At 34.3% G+C, this 22,504-nt stretch overlaps 4 protein-coding genes across 6 annotated transcripts; all 4 read left to right on the top strand.

Annotated features, from left to right (window-relative positions):
- The first annotated feature begins 457 nt into the window (after positions 1-457).
- On the top strand, positions 458-2,843 carry LOC107030656 (protein CHUP1, chloroplastic). Its single transcript, XM_015231929.2, has 2 exons — positions 458-1,763; positions 2,282-2,843. The coding sequence occupies exons 1-2, from the start codon at positions 666-668 to the stop codon at positions 2,735-2,737; spliced, it is 1,554 nt and encodes a 517-aa protein (XP_015087415.1). The 5' UTR covers positions 458-665; the 3' UTR covers positions 2,738-2,843.
- Positions 2,844-3,300: 457 nt separating this feature from the next.
- Positions 3,301-11,553, top strand: LOC107031189 (peptidyl-prolyl cis-trans isomerase FKBP16-4, chloroplastic). Of its 2 annotated transcripts, XM_015232472.2 has the most exons (10): positions 3,304-3,472; positions 4,403-4,546; positions 6,229-6,284; positions 6,374-6,429; positions 6,741-6,798; positions 7,679-7,753; positions 8,657-8,746; positions 10,089-10,166; positions 11,167-11,207; positions 11,329-11,553. In XM_015232472.2, the coding sequence occupies exons 1-10, from the start codon at positions 3,400-3,402 to the stop codon at positions 11,354-11,356; spliced, it is 699 nt and encodes a 232-aa protein (XP_015087958.1). In that variant the 5' UTR covers positions 3,304-3,399; the 3' UTR covers positions 11,357-11,553. The 2 variants fall into 2 exon arrangements, with proteins under 2 accessions (XP_027775276.1, XP_015087958.1); XM_027919475.1 differs by lacking the exons at positions 11,167-11,207; positions 11,329-11,553 and adding an exon at positions 10,239-10,520 and having other exon boundaries at positions 3,301-3,472.
- Positions 11,554-11,584: 31 nt separating this feature from the next.
- Positions 11,585-14,468, top strand: LOC107031187 (wall-associated receptor kinase-like 20). The gene is made up of 2 exons (XM_015232471.2): positions 11,585-13,137; positions 13,291-14,468. Exons 1-2 carry the CDS (start codon positions 12,414-12,416, stop codon positions 14,298-14,300), a joined length of 1,734 nt encoding a protein of 577 aa, XP_015087957.1. The 5' UTR covers positions 11,585-12,413; the 3' UTR covers positions 14,301-14,468.
- A 2,465-nt stretch (positions 14,469-16,933) lies between these two features.
- Positions 16,934-22,390, top strand: LOC107029723 (DNA replication complex GINS protein PSF1). Of its 2 annotated transcripts, none has more exons than XM_015231168.2 (7): positions 16,934-17,057; positions 17,851-17,966; positions 18,494-18,561; positions 20,267-20,479; positions 20,585-20,747; positions 21,816-21,962; positions 22,049-22,390. In XM_015231168.2, the coding sequence occupies exons 2-7, from the start codon at positions 17,892-17,894 to the stop codon at positions 22,073-22,075; spliced, it is 693 nt and encodes a 230-aa protein (XP_015086654.1). In that variant the 5' UTR covers positions 16,934-17,057; positions 17,851-17,891; the 3' UTR covers positions 22,076-22,390. The 2 variants fall into 2 exon arrangements, with proteins under 2 accessions (XP_015086654.1, XP_015086652.1); XM_015231166.2 differs by having other exon boundaries at positions 17,842-17,966.
- Positions 22,391-22,504: the final 114 nt, after the last annotated feature.

Below are 22,504 nucleotides of genomic sequence, written 5' to 3'. Positions count from 1 at the left end.
TATATTATAGTGGATCTTGCAAAAGGAGAAGTTTCCCCATTATTTACTTTCATTACAAAATATACACGCGTTTGCACATTTGTAACAATAATAAAATAAGATTTGACGAGGGTTAAGTTTTTTCACATTTTTTTTTGAGAGATGAAAAGATTATTTTCGATAAATATTCGGTTCATAAAAAAATAGTCAAAAGTAATTTAAAAAATAAAATATTTAAAGTACTAAGAAATAACATATAATAATAAAAAATAACATATAATAACAAAACATGCACTAAAAAGTAAGGACTTATGCAAAAAGAGAAGAAAACTAAAGAAAGATTCAACACTATATACTATTACATACACAATATCACATGCATATATCATGGTGGAAATCAAATCAAGGGGAAAAAAAGTTAATAATATTAAATATCAATGCCATAGGGAATTAGATTCCCCCAAAAAAAGCATATGGAAGGAACTATTGAGTAGTCAAAAAGCAAACAAAAACACTGGTTTTTTTGACAAAAGATAGCTTAAAGAAAACACATAGGTAAAGAATCTATTAAGCTTTAAATTTGTTATAAACACCATTATTTCTTCACAATTATACAACATACACCAAACAATTCATTTATAGATCATCTTGATATTTCAATTTCAACTCTCAAAAGATTCATAGACATGGAAAATAATAGCTCAAAAGTAGAGATGATGAAGCCAGTATTCCTCAAGGCTGGAATACCAATAGCCCTCACTTTAGCTGGTTACATAATTGCCAAAATCACAACTAGAAAAACCTCAAATTTTCAAATTTCACCAATTCAAGAAAATCCTCATGAGGTGGTCTCAAGAAAAGATGAAAATGATCATCAAAATCTTGAAATTTCAGAATCTTTATCTTGTATAAGAGCTAATGATTATGATGATGATCATTGTTCTACAAGTACCCTTTACAATGATTCATCAAAAAGTTATGATCTTTATCAAAATAAATGCAAGTTTCAAGAAAATCATCAAGATTTCTCAAGAAATGAAGATGGTCATCAAAATCTTGAAAATTCAGAAACTTTATCTTGTGTAGAACCTAATGATAGTAATCATTGTTGTAAAAACACCCTTTACAAAGATTCATCAGAAAGTTTCAATCTTTATCAAGAAAAATGCAAAATTCAAGAAAATCCTCATGAGGTTTCAAGAAATGAAGATGGTCATCAAAATCTTGAAAATTCAGATACTTTATCTTGTATTGAAGCTAATGATGATGATGATCATTGTTCTACACATACCCTTTTCAAAGATTCATTAGAAAGTTTCAATCTTTATCAAGAAAAACACAAAATTCAAGAAGATATTAAGTCCAAATTCCAACAATATACTCACTTGAAAGAGAAAGAAATTGCACTTATGGATATGCAATACAAGTTGTTATTAGAGATCAATAAAGTTGAGTTGTTTAGTAAGGAAATTACACTAATGGAAGCAGAGAGCCAAAGATTTCAAAATATGGTAATTGAATATTTGAGAATTATGGAACTTCTTGATTTGTCAAATTCAGAAAATAGTTTGCTTCAAAATAGAGTTAAGAAGCTTATAAAGAAAATCAAAGAACATTCAAGAGTTATGAAGGAACAAAAATTTCAACTTGAAGCTAAGGAAAAAGAAAATTCAACAAATCAAGAAGGGCTAGAAATGAAAGATCATGTCATCAAGGAAATGGAATTGGAAATTCAGCAGCTGAAAATGGAGCTGGAATTGGCAAAGACTTCAAACCAATCAAAGGTAGGTATTTTTAATAAACCGCGATATCATGGATCGTCATTCAACTTTTAGTCAATCTAGCATATTAAAAACGTAAAACTATTTTAACATATAGTAGAAAATTAATTTAACCATATTTACATATTACAAAGAATATAGGTTGTTTAAGAAGAAAAAGTCGTTGATTCCTTATGGCTATTTGTTTATTTGTGTTTTCTATCATAACAAGAAAAAATGCAAGTAGATCGTCGCATGTATAAAATGTATAGCCATGTCAATAACTCACTTTATCGTAATATCCACTTGGCACCATCAATAAAAATAATTCAAGTTACATAATATCTACTCAGCTAACATCATTTTTTTTCTTGTGATATATATGCTTAATTGAGTTATATTTTCATTATAAAGATTGGTTTTATAACTCTGATGACGATAAATTAAAAGTTAGAATGACCATCTATGAAACTAATCCATTTATTTATATCACATACATGAAATTGTGAATACATTGTATTGAGATATTCCTTGTTTTGCAGAATGATGTAGAAGTTGTGACAATAGAAGATTACAAAGAATTGGTAAATGAACTTGAGCAATTGCAAAAGGACAAAGCTAGTGAAGACAAAGAGCTAATATACTTAAGATGGTGCAATGCATGTTTAAGACATGAATTAATGAGAAGAAATCAAGAACAAATGCAACAAGGGAAAAATCAAAAATTGAATTTGGGAGATGAAAATGTTGAACAATTTGTAACCAAAGTAGATGATTTAATAATTGGGAGGAGTTCATCAGTTGGTCATAATGAATCTTGTTTAAATTCACCTATTAATGATCATTCAAAAAGGAGAAAATTGATACAAAAGTTCAAGAAATGGGTAGAGGGAAGTGATAAAATGAAAAATGAAACAAATTGCTTTAAGAGGCATTGTGTTTCTGATCATAATGAGGATTTGATTTATCCTGGTAGAAAATCATGTTCTAGTGCCTAAGTGACTATATATTAGTAAATAATTCCTTCATATTTGTTTGCCTACATTATGGAGATTATATTAACATTTATGAAATGAGAAAGAAACTAATTGATCTTATGAGGTACATTAATTGTGAATTGTGATCTCTATATTTAGCATTTTAAAACAGTTAACATCTATGACGATAAAAGATGTAATAAATATTCTGTAAAAATCGTCGAGATAGTAATGTAATTGATTGAACACTATCTTTAAATAGGAAAAAAAGTTTTTGTAAGCGCGAAGGCATTGGAGGAAAGAGAGGAATTGTCGTCGGTATCCTAAATGATGCTCACTACGTTTTAATTTGTTTCGACTTGATAAAAAGTTTAAGAAAATAAAATAGATTTTTCAATTTTGCGATATTAAATTAAAGACATACAAATTTGTAATCTTAAACATATCGTGTAAAAAGTTAAAATTGAAAAAAGTTTATCGGATGGGATAAATATATATACTATCGAATCAAATTTAAAAGTAAAAGTAAGACAAATATATTGAACCGGAAGGTATGTACAAATTGTGGTTCATATTGAGGGTGTTATCTCTATTTTCCCTCTCTTTCTCTAAACAAAAGCTACAATATGAAAAAGATTGTACAATCATAACTAATCTTGTTCCTACTTGCTCAACTTTCAAGAATGGATCTTTTCCTTTACCATCCTCTCAAAGCCACCCCTTTTCTTCACTCTCTCCACTCAACTCCATTCTCAGGTAACTCTCTCTCCTTCACACACACACACACAGAAAGATGAAAAGTTTACTAATTTAAACTAAAGTTTGAATCTTGAACTTATAGGAAACAGACCCATGTTATCAATTGAAGCTAAAGTTTGAATCTTGAACTTATAGGAAACAGACCCAAGTTACTAATTGAAGGTAAAGTTTGAATCTTGAACTTATAGGAAACTGACCCAAGTTATTAGTTGAAGCTAAAGTTTGAATCTTGAATTTATAGGAGACAGACCCAAGTTACTAATTGAAGGTAAAGTTTGAATCTTGAACTTATAGGAAACTGACCCAAGTTATTAGTTGAAGCTAAAGTTTGAATCTTGAACTTAGAGGAAACAGACCCAAGTTACTAATTGAAGGTAAAGTTTGAATCTTGAACTTATAGGGAACTGACCCAAATTATTAAGTGAAGCTAAAGTTTGAATCTTGAATTTATAGGAGACAGACCCAAGTTACTAATTGAAGGTAAAGTTTGATTCTTGAACTTATAGGAAACTGACCCAAGTTACTAATTGAAGCTAAAGTTTGAATCTTGAATTTATAGGAGACAGACCCATGTTATTAGTTGAAGGTAAAGTTTGAATCTTGAACTTAGAGGAAACTGACCCATGTTGCTAATGAAGCTAAAGTTTGAATCTTGAACTTGTTGGAAACAGACCCATGTTATCAATTGAAGCTAAAGTTTGAATCTTGAACTTAGAGGAAACTGACCCATGTTGCTAATGAAGCTAAAGTTTGAATCTTGAACTTGTTGGAAACAGACCCATGTTACCAATTGAAGCTAAAGTTTGAATCTTGAACTTATAGAAACTGATCCATGTTACTAATTGAAGCTAAAGTTTGAATCTTGAACTTGTTGGAAACAGACCCATGTCACTGATTGAAGCTAAAGTTTGAAACTTGAACTTACAGGAAACAGACCCTTTTCAGCCAACTGCAGTAGAACAGCTTTACCTTGTATTTGCTTGTCAAAATCATCTTTTGATGTTCCAGAAAAAAATATTTCTCAGCAGAATGAAGGAAGAAGGGCAATGATGGGCTCTTTTCTTATAGCTGGTAGCTCTCTTCATTTCTATTTCTTGGTTTTCAGTCTTTACATTTCATCATTTTGAAACACATTGAGTTGTAGAATGCTAGAAGCAATAGAATTTCTTGAAATTTGTTGCTAATTGTCATCTGTAGATGTTATACCCCATAGAATAAACTTGTATGATTGGTTCATTAGAAAAGCACCCTACATACCGCTACGGAAACAGGTATCTGTGGAATTTGTGGATGTGCGTGTAAGTTGGCCCGGACACCACCTTTATGAAAAAAGAAAAAGAAAACTCCATCACTTTCCATTCTCGTCATTTTAATACTTTTGCATTCTAGTTCTGTGTAAAGTGTTAATTCGTATTTTATTGTATGACTTTCCATTAAGAGTTTTTTTTTTTTTTTTGAGAAGCTGTAACATTTGTATTTCACATAGTACTTAGGTAGTACTGAAAAACCATATTTACAAAAGCAGAAAGGAAGTATAATCTATCCAAAAACTGAACCAAATCTAAATGGATCCTAAAACATCTATGATTGACTCAGTTTCATTGGAGTAGACATTTGTACACCAAAAGCAGAACAACAAAATACACTTAAGCTTAACTTCCTGCAGGTTGTTGTTCCTATTCTCAAAACATCTCTCGTTTCTCTCCCTCCATATAGTCCACCAATACTAGCAGGGATCATCATACGCCATCTTTCTCTGTTTGTAGCCCCAACTCCAACCATCTCCCAACCGAATAGAGTCTCATCAATCTTGCTAGGCATACACCAAGATATGCCTCTGAGATTAAGGAAAATCTGCCACAGTTGCCCTGTAAAGTTGAAATGTAAGAAGAGATATCTCACTGTCTCATTAGCCTTCCCACACAAGGAACATCATAGAGAGATTCCTCTCTTGGCCACATTATCCAATGTCAAGACTGCCTCCTTGGCTAGTAGCCATGTAAAGCATGCTACTTTGTGTGGCACTTTGATCCTCCAGATTTGCTTCCAAGGCCATTTGAAGTCTTGAATGCCACCAGTAATTATCTGTTTGTATCCTTCTTTCACCTTGTACCTACCTTTGTTGTGCCCCTGCCACCATAAATAATCCTCGCCTGTTTGTATACCTTGAAAACTCTCCAGAACCTTAAACAATTCAAGTATTCTGAGAATTTCCCAGTCATTCAAATTTCTTCTGAAAATCAGATCCCAGCCTTGTTGTGTCCACATTTCAGCGAGTCTTCTGTTGGTGTTGAGCCAGTGTAAAGATGTCAGTGAAACGATCTTTGAGGCTCATACCACCCAACCATTTATCAAACCAGAAACTGGTCTTTCTGCCATTTTATACCTTGACAGTTGACTGGTTACTGAGAAAGGGCCAAAATATTCTGATGGATTTCCAAAGGCTAATCCCATAGGGGTTATTTACCTCTTTGGTTACCCATTTATTTAGCTCCTCATACTTGTGGTTGATCACCCTATACCATAGTGCTTGGTCCTCCTGATGATACCTCCATAACCATTTCACCTTAAGGGCTTTGCTATGGTAGTTGTTTCAGATTTCTTTTCAAGATTCATTTTTTATGGATTATTACTTATTTCTCATCCCCTTGGAATGCGGCCCGCCTGGCCTTCCCTGGTCTGTATGAATGTGGGATGCTTTGTACATCGGGTTGCCTTTTAGTTGTTACTTATTTGATCTCTTTCACTATCAGCTGCTGGCCTTTGCCTCTGCGATGTGGCTGGAGCCGCTAGCACAAGCAGAAGAGCTGTAAGAATAACTTCCATCGGCCTTATATGGATGCTGAGAATTCTCTCTTTCTGTATTTATGGAAATTTTGTGTATTTTTCTTGCTACAGCTCAGGGGAGCAAAAATACCAGAGAGCGAGTACACAACCCTTCCAAATGGTCTAAAGTTAGTATACAATTTTGAAGCATCTTAGTACTGTTTTCCATACATCTGGATTCCTTTTACATTTTGTTGTTACACAGATTATAAAATCCCTTGGACTTGAAACAAGATTAATGTAGTTAACTCGAGTCTAGGGACGCAATATCTTAGCTCAACATATAATGTACACATTTTCTCATCATCATTGTCCTCCTAGAATAAAGAAAAAGAAACACATGTTCTTCCATCTAATTTTGAGGCTAGAAGCAGTAGTCTGATTTGTGATTTCCTGCCCTATTTGTGGATTTTTATATTCTTCGGTGTAAATCCCTCAGGTATTATGACTTGAAGGTTGGCGCTGGAGCTGAAGCTGTGAAGGGATCTAGAGTTGCAGTACGGTTGTGCCAAAGTTGAATTGAGTATCTAAGTACAATGTTTTGTTTTATCTCGAAAAACATATTTGTATAAGTTAATATGCAACACCACATCATTAATAATCGACCATTAAGTGCATTGTATAGGTAAAATGTACCTTCTTCGTTTGAGCTTTCTTGATAGCAGTTCCACAGCTTCCAAACCTTTCTAGTTTAGAGCAAAACACTTCGAGATCATATCATCACATGTGATAAACTAATATTGACTCATAGGATTTATATTAAGAACTGATCAGGCAACAGGATGTAATAGATTGCTGTCCTGTATGGAAGTTTCAGGGGCTTTTGTTTGAGGTTCAAATTTCCTACTGAGCCCCAAAAGGATCTTTCTATTATGGTGACATGTTGCCACTTCTCATTCCACAACCACTACTTGTCTTGCACCCTCCACTATGCTTTTCTGAAGTTCAGGCCAGCACGATATCATTAGAGTGGTATTTAGGATAGAATTATACAAAAACCCGAAATAACCAATCATGTTGATCCCACTACCAATGAGTCAAATGAAGCTAAAAACGACATTTCAGTAAATGCTTCATCAATCTAAATTATTTAGCTCATAGGTTACACGGAATGCCGTAGACCTTTGACGAATTGTTTAATGGTAGTGGTGATCTCTTTGATCATCATAACAGTTAGCATGTCACATGCATGTCAATGTTGCCCCTAAAACCTTATATTTTGAGTCATTTTTATGATATATTTGAAAATGTAATGCATGTAGTCTCTCTGTGCTTTGCAGTTTCTTCATTCATACTCAAGTATAATATATTTGTCAGAAATCTGGATTTACAGATTGCTTCTTAAAATCTGAATTGTTTATTATCTCATAATTCTAGATCCACTATGTTGCTAAATGGAGGAACATCACATTCATGACAAGTAGACAAGGAATGGGAGTTGGTGGTGGAACAGTAAGATTCATCTGCTTTATTTTTTCCAACCTGTATAATTTGTATGGCAAATATCGGAAAATCTTAGTAGCTCAGTTGGTAGGCTGACTAGCTGTACTTTTCTCCTTGTTGTTGAGGATACGATTCACCACCTTGTAATCCCCTTCCCCATTTCCCCTTTTAGAAAAAAAAGTATTGGAAATATCATATGTAAGCTTTAAGTGTGGAAACCTACTACATGTTAAACAATAAATACTATTGCATGATTAGTCAAGGCGCACTATGGGAAGCTAGATTAGAACTCAAGCACCTTCATTTGAAATGTTTTGTATAGACACCTTAGGGATAATTGTGTTATGACATTCCCGTTAGTTTAATTGGTAGATTCATGTCATTTCCTGCTTCTGGACAATGCCTATATAATATTTCCGCTATGTTTATTTAATAATCCTTGATTTGGAAATTTTGCCAATTCTCATAATCCATTTCTATATGATACCTAATTGGAGAGGAATCATTTCACGGGGAACTACGAATTACTGATTACATTGAGTAAAGCAAGAGCCAAAATACGTAGTCTTTCTTTCTAAGTTTTTGAGTATCTGTAGTCGTCCCTTTGAAAGTGATACTAGGATCATGCATGTTCTAAGAGAAATGAAGAACTATAGAAGCTTCTCTTACTTTCCTCTACTTGGTACAGTTTGCCTGGTTTTGACTTAAGATGTCATTAATTCAAATTGCTTGGGTTTGGAAGCATTATGGTTACGATGTACTTGATCTGGGTATAATATCAAAATATTCGGAATTAATTTGTATTGTGATGGAGTGGTTTTCTCGACGTCTATCGTACGAGCTATGTGACTTACTTTTTCTGTTTTTTAGATGCCATCATGTTTCTTATTCAATATCCTTTACTTCCTGTAGCCATATGGATTTGACGTTGGTCAATCAGAAAGGGGAACAGTCCTTAAGGGATTAGATCTCGGTGTTCAAGGGATGCGAGTAGGAGGGCAGGTGAGACAATTAGCTTGATTGTACTTTCATCACATTCAGGATATTTCTTATTTGAACTGCATAACCTTCTAATGGAGTTCCCTGAGGAGAGGAATATGCTAAAGCTTGTTTATTTTATATTTTATTTTTTCTAATTTGAAGAGTCAACTTCATGCCCCCGTCGAACTTCCTGCTCTAATTGTGTGATCAATATTCAACTGCTAAACTTTTCTAAGCTTTTCAGTGTTAGCTTCCTCAAAATGAGAAAATGGGAACAGTTTGAAATGAAAATCCAACACTATTGCTGAAGTCAGATCAAAAGAAGAAGAAATAAAATAGAATAGCTCAAAATGAAGGAATGATACAGGACTTGTATGCAGTAAGAAGAGATCGGACAAACTACAATTGAAGTTCAGTCGATCATTTCTAAGACGAGTAATGTTTTATGGGGTGAATTGGGCTTTCAATGCACAACATATGCTTAAGATGGGTGCCTTGAAATAATGAAATGTAGATGTTAAATTTTATGTGCGATCATACAAGATTAGAAGTTATAAAATCTAACAAATTTGCACAAGTGGATATGTATAGAAGATAACCTGAGAGAATGCTGCTAAGATGGTCTGGTTAGGTCCTAAATAGACATACAAATGCATTGATCCAATAGGTGCGACAGTGTGATGATTGAATGTGCTAAAAGAAGATGTTGTAAACCTAAAGTCAACATTAGGGGAAGTTGACTCAAGAGGCCTGCACTCTAGATTCAGTGCAGACTTAACTGAGAACTAAACACAATAAAAGAAAAAAGATTTATATAGGTAATGACAACTAGTTGAGAATAAGACTTTGTTGTTATTATTACACTCACATTAGGTTTGACTTTTCCTCAAGTCCTCCTTGTCTAAATGAAGACTTGAATATCAGTATAAAAATAAATGTGAGATTTTAGAGAACGTCTAGTTGCAGAGAAGCTCTACTTGCCTTAAAAGAGAAACCATTTAGTTATTGTAATGAAATGTGCCCGAATAGAGCGTGGATACAGAGGATTCATATCAATGTATTGGAATTGAGGCATAATTGATTGAAAGTATAATTGTGGTCACATTAATGAGATCATCCTGTACTTGATAGTCAGTGCACAAAACATTTCGAAGTATATGTAGACTTTTCATCAGAATGTCCTTTAGCTTCTAGCTTTTCCCTGAGCTTAGAATAATGAACTACAACTAATTAAGTCATAATTCAGGGTGTCATGCCGATGACGATGAAATTTAACTCAGCATAGTTGCATCAATAATGATGGATTAATTACTTTACACGGAGGCGATAAACATTTGAAAATGAAAATGTTATGTATTTGCAGCGCCTGCTCATCGTTCCTCCTGAGCTAGCTTATGGGAAAAAAGGCGTGCAGGAAATTCCTCCAAATGCAACAATTGAGGTATCATTTTGTCGTTGCATTCATGTGCTTATACCAAAATTCCAAGAAAGACTAATCTTGTTTATCAAATAGTTTCTGAAGGCCATTTGGATTCAACTGTTTTGCACCTATTGTGGTCTATTAGACCTTTAAGTTGGTCAGTGGAATGCAAACTGCTGTCTATACCTTTTCGCTACGAAAGATCACCATCATCACTCTTTTAAATAACTTATCAGAATCATCAAATATGTGGCCAGCAGAAAAACTTTCTAATGGAAACCTTCACCATGAACCAGAGATTTGTGTTGATAGAAATATCTTGTTGGCATCTAACAGATGCAGAACATTCTTATCAACAGAAAAGTGTATTCTGCACGTATGGAATTTTATCTTTCTTGGGAAAAGTGTGTGGATGTGCAAAATATATCAGCCTCATAAAAGTGTAAACCTCCGAAAACAAAGATCATAATCTTTAAAATATTCTTTGTTATGTGGTCACTTGTTAGCTTTGTTCTTTGTAAAAAAGAACGATCCTTAGAAATGTTATATGAAAATTCTTTTAAGTCCTTTTCCAAACTGCGTGACGTGCACTTGAGCTAAACCTTTTAGAGAAATGGAAAAACATAAAATCTGCTATCTCCTACACATTCTCCTCCTTGTAATTATGTGTGTCATCATGTTTTTATAATATGGCTACGAAGTGGTGAGATTGTTAGTTTGAACGAAAACCTCAAACTGAGAACGAATGTAGAGAAACTTCGATTAAAATTTGTGCCAAGACTGTAACGTTAAATATAACCCCCACAATTAACAGCTGCACCTTGGATCACTACATCATTTTCTAATTAATTTTCCGCCCCAGTTCCATGCAAGCTAGCCCAAACACCCCCTCTACCCAAAAGAACAAAAAATCAGTTTTCCGCCACACCTTTTTGCAAGTTTCATCTGTCATAATTTACTTATTCTTGAAATGGATGGTATTATCTCTAACATTATTATGTGGTCATTTTTTAATCTGCAGATGGATATTGAACTGCTATCTATTAAACAAAGCCCATTCGGGTAAGTAGCCAACTTTTAGAATATTAAAAAAATTAATGAACTTATTTCTTTGATTTAGCTACATTATCCTCGGCATCTTATGTATTAACTGGACATTCCTTTTTTTTTTCTTTCGGTGCAGAACTCCTGTCAAAATTGTTGAAGGATAACCACAGCGTTCACCTACTTCATGTTATATTGATTCATCACCTGCAAAAGTACTCAGCCTATTGTATGAATTTTGAGAATACTAAGAGATCTGCTTCTGATTTGGTATTTTACCAAGAAAATGTCCCTAAATATGTTAGTATTGTATAGTTCAAACTCATTTTCATGTTATGAGATTCAAATTGCTTTGAGCATGTAATAGTGCTGTATGGAGTTGTTCGAGAATAACCCCGAAGAATGCCAGTGAGAAAATTCAGATATAGATAACTGAATCAACCATGGGTGAATCAACTAGTTCCCAGAGATATAAATAGTACAAAAGACATTAAGACTTAGTTTAGGACAAATTCAGCTCTGTAAAGAGTCATTTAGGTGTCGAACTTCACCGTCTTGGATAATTTGTTTAGCTTCTCATTGGCTAGATTATGACATTTATAGTATCTACTAAGATGGCTTATACTTCTCATTATGTCTTGCGGCCCTCTCTCTTTATAGATTTTAGTTACTGAATTTTATGTTGGCAGAGTTGTTTACATACTTCTTGCAGGCTGCATTATTATATAGTGATGAGGTAATAGAGGACTGCTGCACATGTATATTTATTGACAACTTGCAAAGTAATTATGTGGAACTGAAATCATCCTTAGAATTTGTTTCTCTGTCGTTATCCTTCTTTAGGCAAGACTTTTCCTTAATAAGCAAAGATTATATACCTCTTTTCAGGAAGTGGTAATTGAATTGCAGGTATAAAAAAAATTCTACAGGCAGAATTGCAGGGTGAGGTTGTGTACAATAGACCCTTGTGGTCCGGCCCTTCCGCGGACACACGCATAACGGGAGCTTAGTGCACTAGGCTGCCCTTTTTGTGTTTGTCACCTTCAGATAAGAATCCCTTTGTTCAATGATTGCCAAATCTTTTTGCTTTTACTAGATTCTTTTGAATACTTTTCATTTTTCATTCACCCACTTTATTCTCTTTCCTTTGCCTATATTTACCCACTTATGATATCCTTTCTACCATAATGTTTTCAACCTCTTCTTTGCACTCACAAAATAACCATGACTATTCTTTACAGGAGGAAAACTAACCTGTATGTCTTACTGTTACTCTACTTCTTTTGTTACTGTTGTTCTCAAAAGACATGTCCAAACTGTGGTCCTCTAGAGGTTCCATATCCATTGAGCACGAATCCCAACTGTGGCAACCCTGACTATTCTATTCGTTGTGATCCTCACTCTCACAAGCTCTATCTTGATACCCTTAATGGAAGCTCTTATGTCATCCTCAGAGTTATGGCCTCGTTCCAGCGTATGGTGGTGCAACCATCACCCTGGGTGTCTGGTACCTGTGTTACACAAGACACGTCAGTGAGTGAGGGACTGTGGTTGAACCAGTCTCTTCCGTTTAACGTTACTTCTTCTAACACTATCTTCTTATTTAATTGTTCTCCTCGTCTTCTTGTATCCCCTTTAAATTGCACACCTTCTAGCTTGTGCCATAAATACCTGCTTAGCTCTGGACATGTAGATGCAAAAAGGGAACTTCAGTGTGCAAGTGGTGTTTATCCATGTTGCACATTTATTGCTGGCGGTATGCCCTCAGCATACAAGATACGCCTGCATATCTCGGGTTGCCAAGCATTTAGAAGCATTCTACACTTGGATGCTATGAAGCCAGCTAATGAATGGGAGGAGGGATTGGAAATTCAATGGTCTCCTCCACCCGAGCCACACTGTAAATCACAATCTGATTGCTCTGGAGCTTCTAAATGTTCACCTTCTGGTAAAAACGGTGTCTTTCGCTGTTTTTGCAATCATGGATATTATTGGAACCGAAGTCTAGGAAATTGCATGAAGAAGAAACACTCTGGTTTTGTTTTAAATATATCTATTGGGATTGCCTTGTTTTTGGCTTTTACTGTTTTGGTGATTGCAGTGGCGTTGAAAAGATCAGGAAGAGTCTCAGCCAGGGCTAGGCTTGCTAAGGCAAGAGAAGACATTCTAAAATCAAACAACGGTGGAAAACCGTCCAGGATGTTTTGTCTCAAGGAGATGAAGAAAGCTACAAATGGATTCTCAAAAGACAGAATCTTGGGCCGTGGTGGTTTCGGAGAAGTTTATAAAGGCGAGCTTCACGATGGAACTATTGTAGCAGTAAAGTTAGCCAAAGTGGGAAATCTCAAGAGCACTCAACAAATACTCAATGAAGTAGGGATACTTTCTCAAGTCAATCACAGGAACCTGGTCAAGCTTTTAGGGTGCTGCATAGAAGCTGAACAGCCTTTGATGATTTACGAATACATTTCCAACGGAACCCTCCACGATCATCTTCATGGTAAGTACTCCACCTTTCTTGACTGGAAAACAAGGTTGAAAATTGCTTCACAAACTGCAGAAGCATTGGCTTATCTTCACTCAGCTGCTTATCCTCCCATCTACCATAGAGATGTCAAATCTACAAACATACTCCTGGATAACGAATTCAATGCCAAAGTTTCCGACTTTGGGATATCAAGATTGGCTTGTCCAGGGTTGAGTCATGTGTCCACTTGTGCTCAGGGTACATTAGGTTACTTGGACCCTGAATATTTTCGCAACTACCAGCTAACCGATAAAAGTGATGTTTACAGCTTCGGGGTTGTGTTACTAGAACTTCTTACTTCTCAGAAGGCAGTTGACTTCTCTCGAGACGAAAATAGTGTCAACTTGGTCTCTTATGTCATTCAGCAAGAAAACCATGGCTCAGTTATAGATGTATTGGACAGACGCTTGCTTGACGAGGAGCCTTTGACTAATGTAACGACTGGTATGGACTCGTTCCTGGCTCTTGCACTTTCGTGTTTAAGAGAAACGAAGACAGAGAGACCCTGCATGAAAGATGTTGTTCAGCAACTTCACTGCATAAGTGAAATAGTTGATCAAGAAGAGCCTATTGAGTTTAGTTAGAGGTATCATAGTCCTAGAAAAAAAAAAGAAATGTCTATGGTCTTGATATTTTGAATATTCATATTAGTGTAAATAAGGATTTTATAAAAGGCATGGATCTTTTTTGTTGTATTGAAAAGACTATGTTGTTTCATTACACTGAAAAAAGTTGATGTCGTTTGATCAGGAGATCACAAGTTCGAGCTGTAGTAACCGTGCATAGACACTTGTTGTCCAACCATTCCTCGGACCCAGTGCATATTAGAAGCTTAGTGGACCAGGCTGTTCTTTTTCCTACTCAATGTCTAGTATCCACATTGACGTTCGACTTTCTCAGAAGCTCCCTACATAGTATTCCCACGAGACTCCTGATCAGGGGTCGACGATTCCTATTCATCCTACCATAACTCTCGATAGGATTAGATGCTTAACTTTGTTCAAAAAGGTTGAAAGATAAAAGAAGTTATAGATTTCAATTGTGTGGTAGTTGTGAATTTTGAATAAAATTTAGTATATTTGGTCATGCACTTTGCAAAAAAGTAAATCAGCTTTGGAGAATGGATAAAGCATATTGCACTTGAAGTTCCCACTTCAAATTCCAATTGTCTCTTTGTTCAAACTCTTAAAAAATATTCATAAATTATACAAAAAATACTATAAATTATATTTTTTTTCATATCATTATGATTAAAAAATATTTTGTAAATGTTAATTAAAATTTTTTATAGTTTGATTGTAAAAAGGAAAACTACAACAATTAAAAGTTGATGTAAAAGTGGGCGGAGGTAGTATTTATTTGGAAAAATTACATAAATTGATACATTTTAATAAATAATTACAGATTTTAGCTGTATTTTTTATTTATTATCATTTATAACAATACTATGTTAAATCTGCAATATATATTAAAATTGAATTATGTATGCAATTTATATGAATTATAATTGTTTTTTTGAAATATATTATGTTTGTATGGTGAAAATTAGACACATTATATTATAAGTGTATTAAAATGTGTGATAAATGTATTAACTATCATTAGAACTTGTATTATATGTAAATGATAAAAAAAAAATTGTAATATGTATTAAACTTGTATTATAAATGAATTAAAAATGATTAAATGAAGATTAAAAATTATTTTTATAAATAGTAAATATTTTTTATTAGTAGTATATTTATGTAAATTTCCTTATTTATTTTTCATAAAATAATTCTTTTATATTTTATGGGCTTTTGGATGGATTCCCAATTTGAGAGGACCACAAGTCCACAAACGGTACTACTTGTCAAAGTGCTAATAGTAAAACAAATCAATCTATCCAATCGCAGTTCGACACGTAGTCAATCCTTTTCACTGTTTCCGCGTTTATGTCATCAGTTAAAAGTTTAACTCATTTATGTTATTACCATTAAAGAAAAGATTTATTCATGTTTTAACAATGATTTTGCAAAACTATTTTTGACACGTGACCAATTATAATTAGGCCACGTCATCAATTTTTAAATAAAAAAATCATAATTCTGAAAAAAAAATTGAATTGTTTCTTTTTTTTATTTAAAAAAATTGATGATGTGGCCTAATTATAATTGGTCATGTGTCAAAAATGGTTATGTAAAACCACTGTTGAAAAATAATGGCACGAATGAACATTTTCTTTAATGGTAATGACATAAATGAGTCAAACCTTTAACTCATGGCATAAATAAGCATTTTCTGAAAGTTCAATGACATATTTGAGCCTTTTCTCTTTTTAATACTTCTGATAAAAAATTTTTTGAGACGTTAAGTTAATAATAAACGAATTTCGAACTTACCGCCAAATTCAATTTGTCTTTTCTAGAGTATTTGCAACATTATAAATATTCATTATAACAATTTGACAAAACAAATAAAGGCATTCATCACAAGTGATAAGAAAAGAACAAAAGGCATAAGCTTTTGGGCATTGGATACATAATAAAAGTAAGAAAACCAAAAATTTACTAATTGGTAATAATAATGATATGGTTTAGCTTAATATATAGTGGCCATTACTTAATGTTAGTACTATATTTTATGGTTAATGTGTTATTAGATTTTTAATTAATAAAAACACCCTAAAGATTGAGCAATCAAACTTCTTTTTTCTTAGGCAAGAAGACTATACTAGTTGATTTATTAAATTATTATTCTTACCAAAATGTATGGCCAAACTAACAATTTACAACTTATATAGTTCTATCATTTATACCTTAGATGAGAATAATTGTAAATACATTTCGCTTCTAAATCTTGTTGAAATTTCCTATTCACGAGATGTAAGGACTAATAATGCAGAATTATGATAAGATGAATAGATCTATCCATTATCTTTATTTTACTGTCTCGAACTTCAGCCTCGGAATGAAAATAATTTTTAATACGAAGTGCTCGTTCTTCGTGCAATTAGCCTTATGTGATATGAATTCAGACTAATGGAGACATTTAAGTGGTAACAATTAACAAACCCTAGTGAGAAAACAAGAAGGAACAAAAGGACCAAAATGGATACTTCTATGAATTAAGTGGGTCTTATTGCCTATTTCTTAAACTTATGAGGTCCAAGTGTAGTTTCTAAACTCTATTTTAAATTTATATAATACCCTTTTTTTTGGTTTCTGATTTTGGCGGTTAAATTTTGGAATGTTGAAGAAACTCCCGCCAAAATTGTTCTTGAATCAAATTTCGGCGAAGCAGAAATCAAATTACAAAAATTACATTTCAACTTTCTTGTTAAGGAAATCAATTGAAAAAAGGTGCGTAGATACGATTTCGTTTTTGTTTTCCTTTAAGCAATTTCTGGGTTTGTGCACATTAGGTGTTTGATGAAATGCTTTAGTTAACTCATATTTTCATCATTTTTGACAATTTTTTTTGTTAAATCTGAAACATCCAAAGAGATTTTCAAAGGATTTAAAGCAAACCCAGATCCCCAAATTTTGAAATTAGTGATTCTTATGGTAATTACTCGATGAGTTTCGTTCGAATTGAGAAAAAGATCAACTCATTGTTGCTACTATTCATGTCCATTCTTCCATATCGATGTGGGTTGCTAAATTTGACTGGGTAAGTAAAATAGGATGATCCAACTGAAGTCTTTATGTGTTTGGCTTTCAAATGCATCAAATCTGCAAATTTGAAAGCTTGATAGTAGAGTGATCTTACCTTCCAGCTATTTCTGGAGCTCTTTTCTTCCATGAACAGCAAACACAAGCTCACATATCACCCGAGTAACCGTAAATTGTACTTGTTTTTCGCTCTTCTCACTGAACAAGTATTCTCTTTTTGTATTTGTAACTCAATTTACTGTCACTAGATTGGAATTGTTCATTTAAGAAAAAACATTACTTTTGTAACTCTGTAGAGAAATTATTTGATATTAGTTATGCCAAAAATATTCGACAAAATTGGAATACTCTTATTCAGGCCTTAGAAAAACTACTTGATGGGAATTCCGATATAAGAAAATAGTTGCATAAGTACTATTTGATTTTCCAATTTTAAGGGATTTCAGATTTACGTGTTTGAGGAATGGTTCAGTGACTGCAGGTAAAAATTGATTAGTGCTTGGCCCATTTGAATTGGAAGAAATGTACGGGAAGAAGGGGAGAGAATTAGTTCAAGAATTTGCAGAGAGCGAACCCGGGCAGCTTGCAGCTTTTAATGTATGCAATTCATTCTATATTAGATCAGCTTACTAGAAATTAAATTGCAGATAGTTTTAATCATTTGCATTATTTCCATGTAGGCTGTGAAAATTGTATAGACGATAGGTGTTGACTCACTGAGATTTGACGTTATCTTCTTGCCCCTATTGTTATTAATGCTAATATAAACATGCAATCATCTTGCATTTATAATATATGGGTTCATGCTAGAGGAATAAGGTAGCCAGGTAGATGTTTGTCATTATTATGCATGTCATAATGCTGTAGTGGGTTTTTCATACATCCAAGATATTGATCTTGTTATTAACAGAAGTATACATGTAGTTCCACTTCTTCTTTTTTAAGGAGTTTTATTAGAAAATGAGTGATCATGAGTGCTTCTTACATTAAAATGAAGTTTATGTTCGGCAGGGTCACTTTCTTTGCTGCTACTTGAATGTTATAAACATTTTGATTCATTACATATTTGGTCCACTATTTACTTAGAGTTTTATACTTAAAGAAAAGTTCTTTGTTCGATGCAGACTGACCTTGTTACACAAGTACTTGAAGAATGTAACAGCCATTTCCTGCACCTCAATTCCTTGGTGAGGTATATTTAACAATATCCTTGTGGTTTCCCAAGCTTTCTTTCTTTGTTATTCATCTCTTTCTGCAACCTTATTGCTGTATAACTCATAACATGCTATTTGTTACAGTAGTTAGGTGAGCTTTTTATATGGTTCTTATTGTTGCAAATATTTTACTGACAAAAGTATACCTCGTGTATTTTCTTAACTGATATCCTGAAACTGTCCTATTTTACCTGTGTTCTTGTCCAGTTTGCTTCTGATCTAGGCCTTGAACATACATACTTCATCAGTGCTCTATCATATGCTTTTCTTCTCCATAATACTTGTGTGTCAGCATGCTGAATTTTCTGAAGTTTTTGCTTTAATGTAAAAGCGGTCCCATTGGAAGTTATGTCTTGCTTTGACGCAGCCATTACATTCTTTCAGCTAACTCTTGTTAAGCTCTTATTTTTGTCTCTGTCTGTGTCGCCACTTTAAATATTAACTCAACCTTGTTTCCCTCCCCCAAAACCATGTCAGAAATTCAATGGAGTGTTAATCTCCATTATCATTTCATCATTTTTAGAAAAAATTAAAGAAAAGGTTCTCTGCCTTGTTGATGTTCTAAATCCAAAGAACTAGAATTAAGAATACCAACTAAGGTGTAAGGAGAAACAAATGGATTGGGTGTAAAGAATTAAAAGGAAAAAAGGACTTGTAGTAATATACAAAGTTATCGGATTAAAAAAAAATAGTGGGAAGAAAGTAGTCTCTATATCCCAGTTATAATCCATATTGTTTCTTTATCAGTCTGTCCCAAGAAACTTAACCTCTACCTTGAAGATCAAATGAAGGTGAATGGTTCCTTGGAGAAATTTTAATGGCAACCAAGAATTTAATTGATCCATCTTACCAATCTAGATGATGGTCAAGCAATGAGAAGCATAAGATTAAGATTTTGAATAACCATCAATAATAAGCAAGAAGCCATTAAGAATCCAAACTGTACATGAAGATCATTACAGTTAAGGAAGGAGGAATAAATTCTTGCTAAAAGCAAAGCACATCCTAACGAGAATCTTAGACATGAAAAGATAAAGCCAAAAGGAAAGGAAGTAGAAGATGAATTCAAGTTGAAATAGACCCAACCCTCTTTTTTCCCTCCTGCTGTGGTATGTTCAGCCCTGGTAGGGTATATTTATAGTTTTCATGTAAGAACACGTCTAAGAACCAGTATTTGTCTGATAGCAACTTGGCACTGTGCTCCAATAGTTCTATTTGTCTGATGGCACCTAGGCACTGTAGCCTCCAAGTTTGTGCCATTCTAGTGCCTAGGCACTAAGCCCTCAGAATGTTTCTGTGTCTTGTAGCGCCAAATGCTATGTTTGTGTTTCTGAAGCTTTCAACTTTGCTGCTTATTCAGTATTGAGCATTAGGTGCTTGTCCTCCCTCATCCATACCTTCTATTGAATTGGCTACATGATACGCATGAGTGTCCTAATGGCTAACTGTTAAATTTGATGTCCATACACCAGATTCCAGAGGCATATAATTTCATCAAATATCACACGTCAACTTGGATTCGTCTCGGTTCATTTCTGAAATTGAGTCAAATCCAGCATGTTGACAATGTGTTTCACAACAAATTCATTCTTTCCTTACGCATGTGTATTCTTCTCTATGTGTCAAATGGAGTACAACTTTGTTTCAGACTTTCAGACCTTATCCATCTTGAGTTTGACACAGGAAAATGAATGCAAAAGCTCCTACAGAAAGTTCAAGTGCAAACCAACCAACTCAGAACGACGCAGTTTCAAATAACGAATCACCTGATGACAATAATCCACGTGAGACTGATAGAAGTTCCAATCCAGAGCTCCCCAAAGATGATAATTACCACGGGCTGCTTATCCATCATCAGTCTCTCACTCGCAACAAGCGCTGTCTGATGGCTTATGTGTGAGTAACACTTAGCTTCAGAGTTGTCCTTGGGAAACGGTCATATATTGCTGATCTTCCTGCATCTCTTATGTTTGTTGTCGACTTTCTTTGTTGTTCCTTTAGATACAATCGTTCAGAAGTTGTTCGAAGATTGGGATGGACCCTTGAGCGTGTCCTCCCAGAAGAAATTGAAGAGAAGCTTAGTACCTCAGAGAAAGAATATTTTAAGAATCATGCTGCAACTATCCAATCGTACATGTCAGCACTTGATCTTGATTTGGGGGTGGTAAGTGTTCTTTTCTCATAACTTCTTTTTGTATCCTGATATATTGTTCAAAGACTATAGTGTATTGACTTTTACACCTAACAAATACTACTATGCCTGAAATTGCAGAAAGTAGACTCTTGGTAAGTCGTAAGTCCTAACCCGGGCATGTTTTCTTTTTTTGATAACCAAACCAGGACATGTTTTCTGTACTCTTGGAATTATAGTATGATCTCCTAGAAGAAATTTTGCATTTCCCTCCTTCGAAAGGTTAATTGTTGTAATCTGTGACTATTTAGGAGCAGTATGTGTCATTACCAAAATTCGTTTGAATCCAAACAGCAGAAAAAAGTGCAACTGTCCATTAAATGTTGCATGATTCACTGCTAATAGTGTCTTGTTCTTTTTTCTTTGGTTGTGTTGATATGGAACTTTAGTGTTTGTTTTGTTTAGCTCATTAATCTCTGGTTCTTATGAAGTGTCAGCAAGTCTGAAAATTAATATATCTGAAGCTAAAGTTATTTCTTGAAGTTCTGTAACATTGAAGGGTCCTGACCTAACGATGCTCCCCGACAAGTATTTTTAATCTCTAGGCCATAGCGTGTCTGCACATCTCCCATTGTTGCACTCTCATCAATGTTGGTGTGCCATGGGGTCAAGAGAAGGAAGCTTGGATTGGAGTGCGGATGGTGATCTGTAAGGAGGGTGGCAGATTTTTCCTATTCTGTTACTTTCTTTTGTGAGTAGGAAGTATGAAATTTGCTCATTGCATTTAACTTTAGGCTTCGAATAACTATATCAATCTTTGGACTAGAACTGTCTCTGAAAAGAACACGAGGCTAGGGCAGTGATGTGAGTGCTTGCATTAAGTAAATTAAACAGATGCTCGATTATCAGAAGTTCAACGTGCTCAAATAAAACACTACATTGACAAGCAAAAATATGACATCACTCCATGTGTTTTCTAGAATATCTGATCAATCTGCAAGGGACTGCTTTCCTCATAAACTTTTACTGGGAGACCTGCTCAGTGCAAATGATAGAGACTCGGCCAAGTACCTTAGTTTCCTTTTGTTTTGCTTTTCACAGGATATGGTGCCTCCAAAAGATCCCTATATCAAGGTGAGGGTCCTCGATGACATTGGTAATGTTGTCCTCAGCGACCAATTAGCCAACCTTGCTCGTCATGCAATTCTTTTCATTAGGCGAACTGATGCAGAGCAGTATATTTCTCAGGTGATTTTCCATACAACAGAAAATTGCATGAGAAGTAAATGCATCTACTTTTTTCTAAAACTTCTAGCCTTGGCCTTTAATTACAGGGCTTAATGGAAGAACTCATGAGTTGATTCCAATGACTAGGAGTTACGAGCTGATTCTGATAATCGTGCATTGCTTTTTACCCAAAACCAGCAGTGTCAGGGCAACTGATTCTGATAATCTGCAGTTTGAGAAGGCATTAGGAGAAATGGAGGGAATCATTGAGTCTGATATCAAAAAAGGTTTGTTGATTTTACTGACATGTAAACTAGAAGTTGAATTGTAATCTAGACTTCAAAAAGTGAGTGTATTCTGCGAGCTTATTGCTCTTGGGTGAACAAAGAACACAATTTACTTGTCCTGTATATCATAAGTCTTCCTTGAAACATGATCTATAGTTTGGCTTATGCTGTTGTTTCTTTTTGCTTGCTATAATTAGGGATGTCAATGGTATGCGGGGCGGGTTGGAATAACTTTTTAAAGAAATTAAGTGGGGTGGAGCGGGTGGCGGGTCGAAA

Source organism: Solanum pennellii, chromosome 9 (genome assembly GCF_001406875.1).
Source record: "Solanum pennellii chromosome 9, SPENNV200".
NCBI classification, from domain to species: domain Eukaryota; kingdom Viridiplantae; phylum Streptophyta; class Magnoliopsida; order Solanales; family Solanaceae; genus Solanum; species Solanum pennellii.
This window is presented reverse-complemented; position numbering and strand designations above follow the sequence as displayed.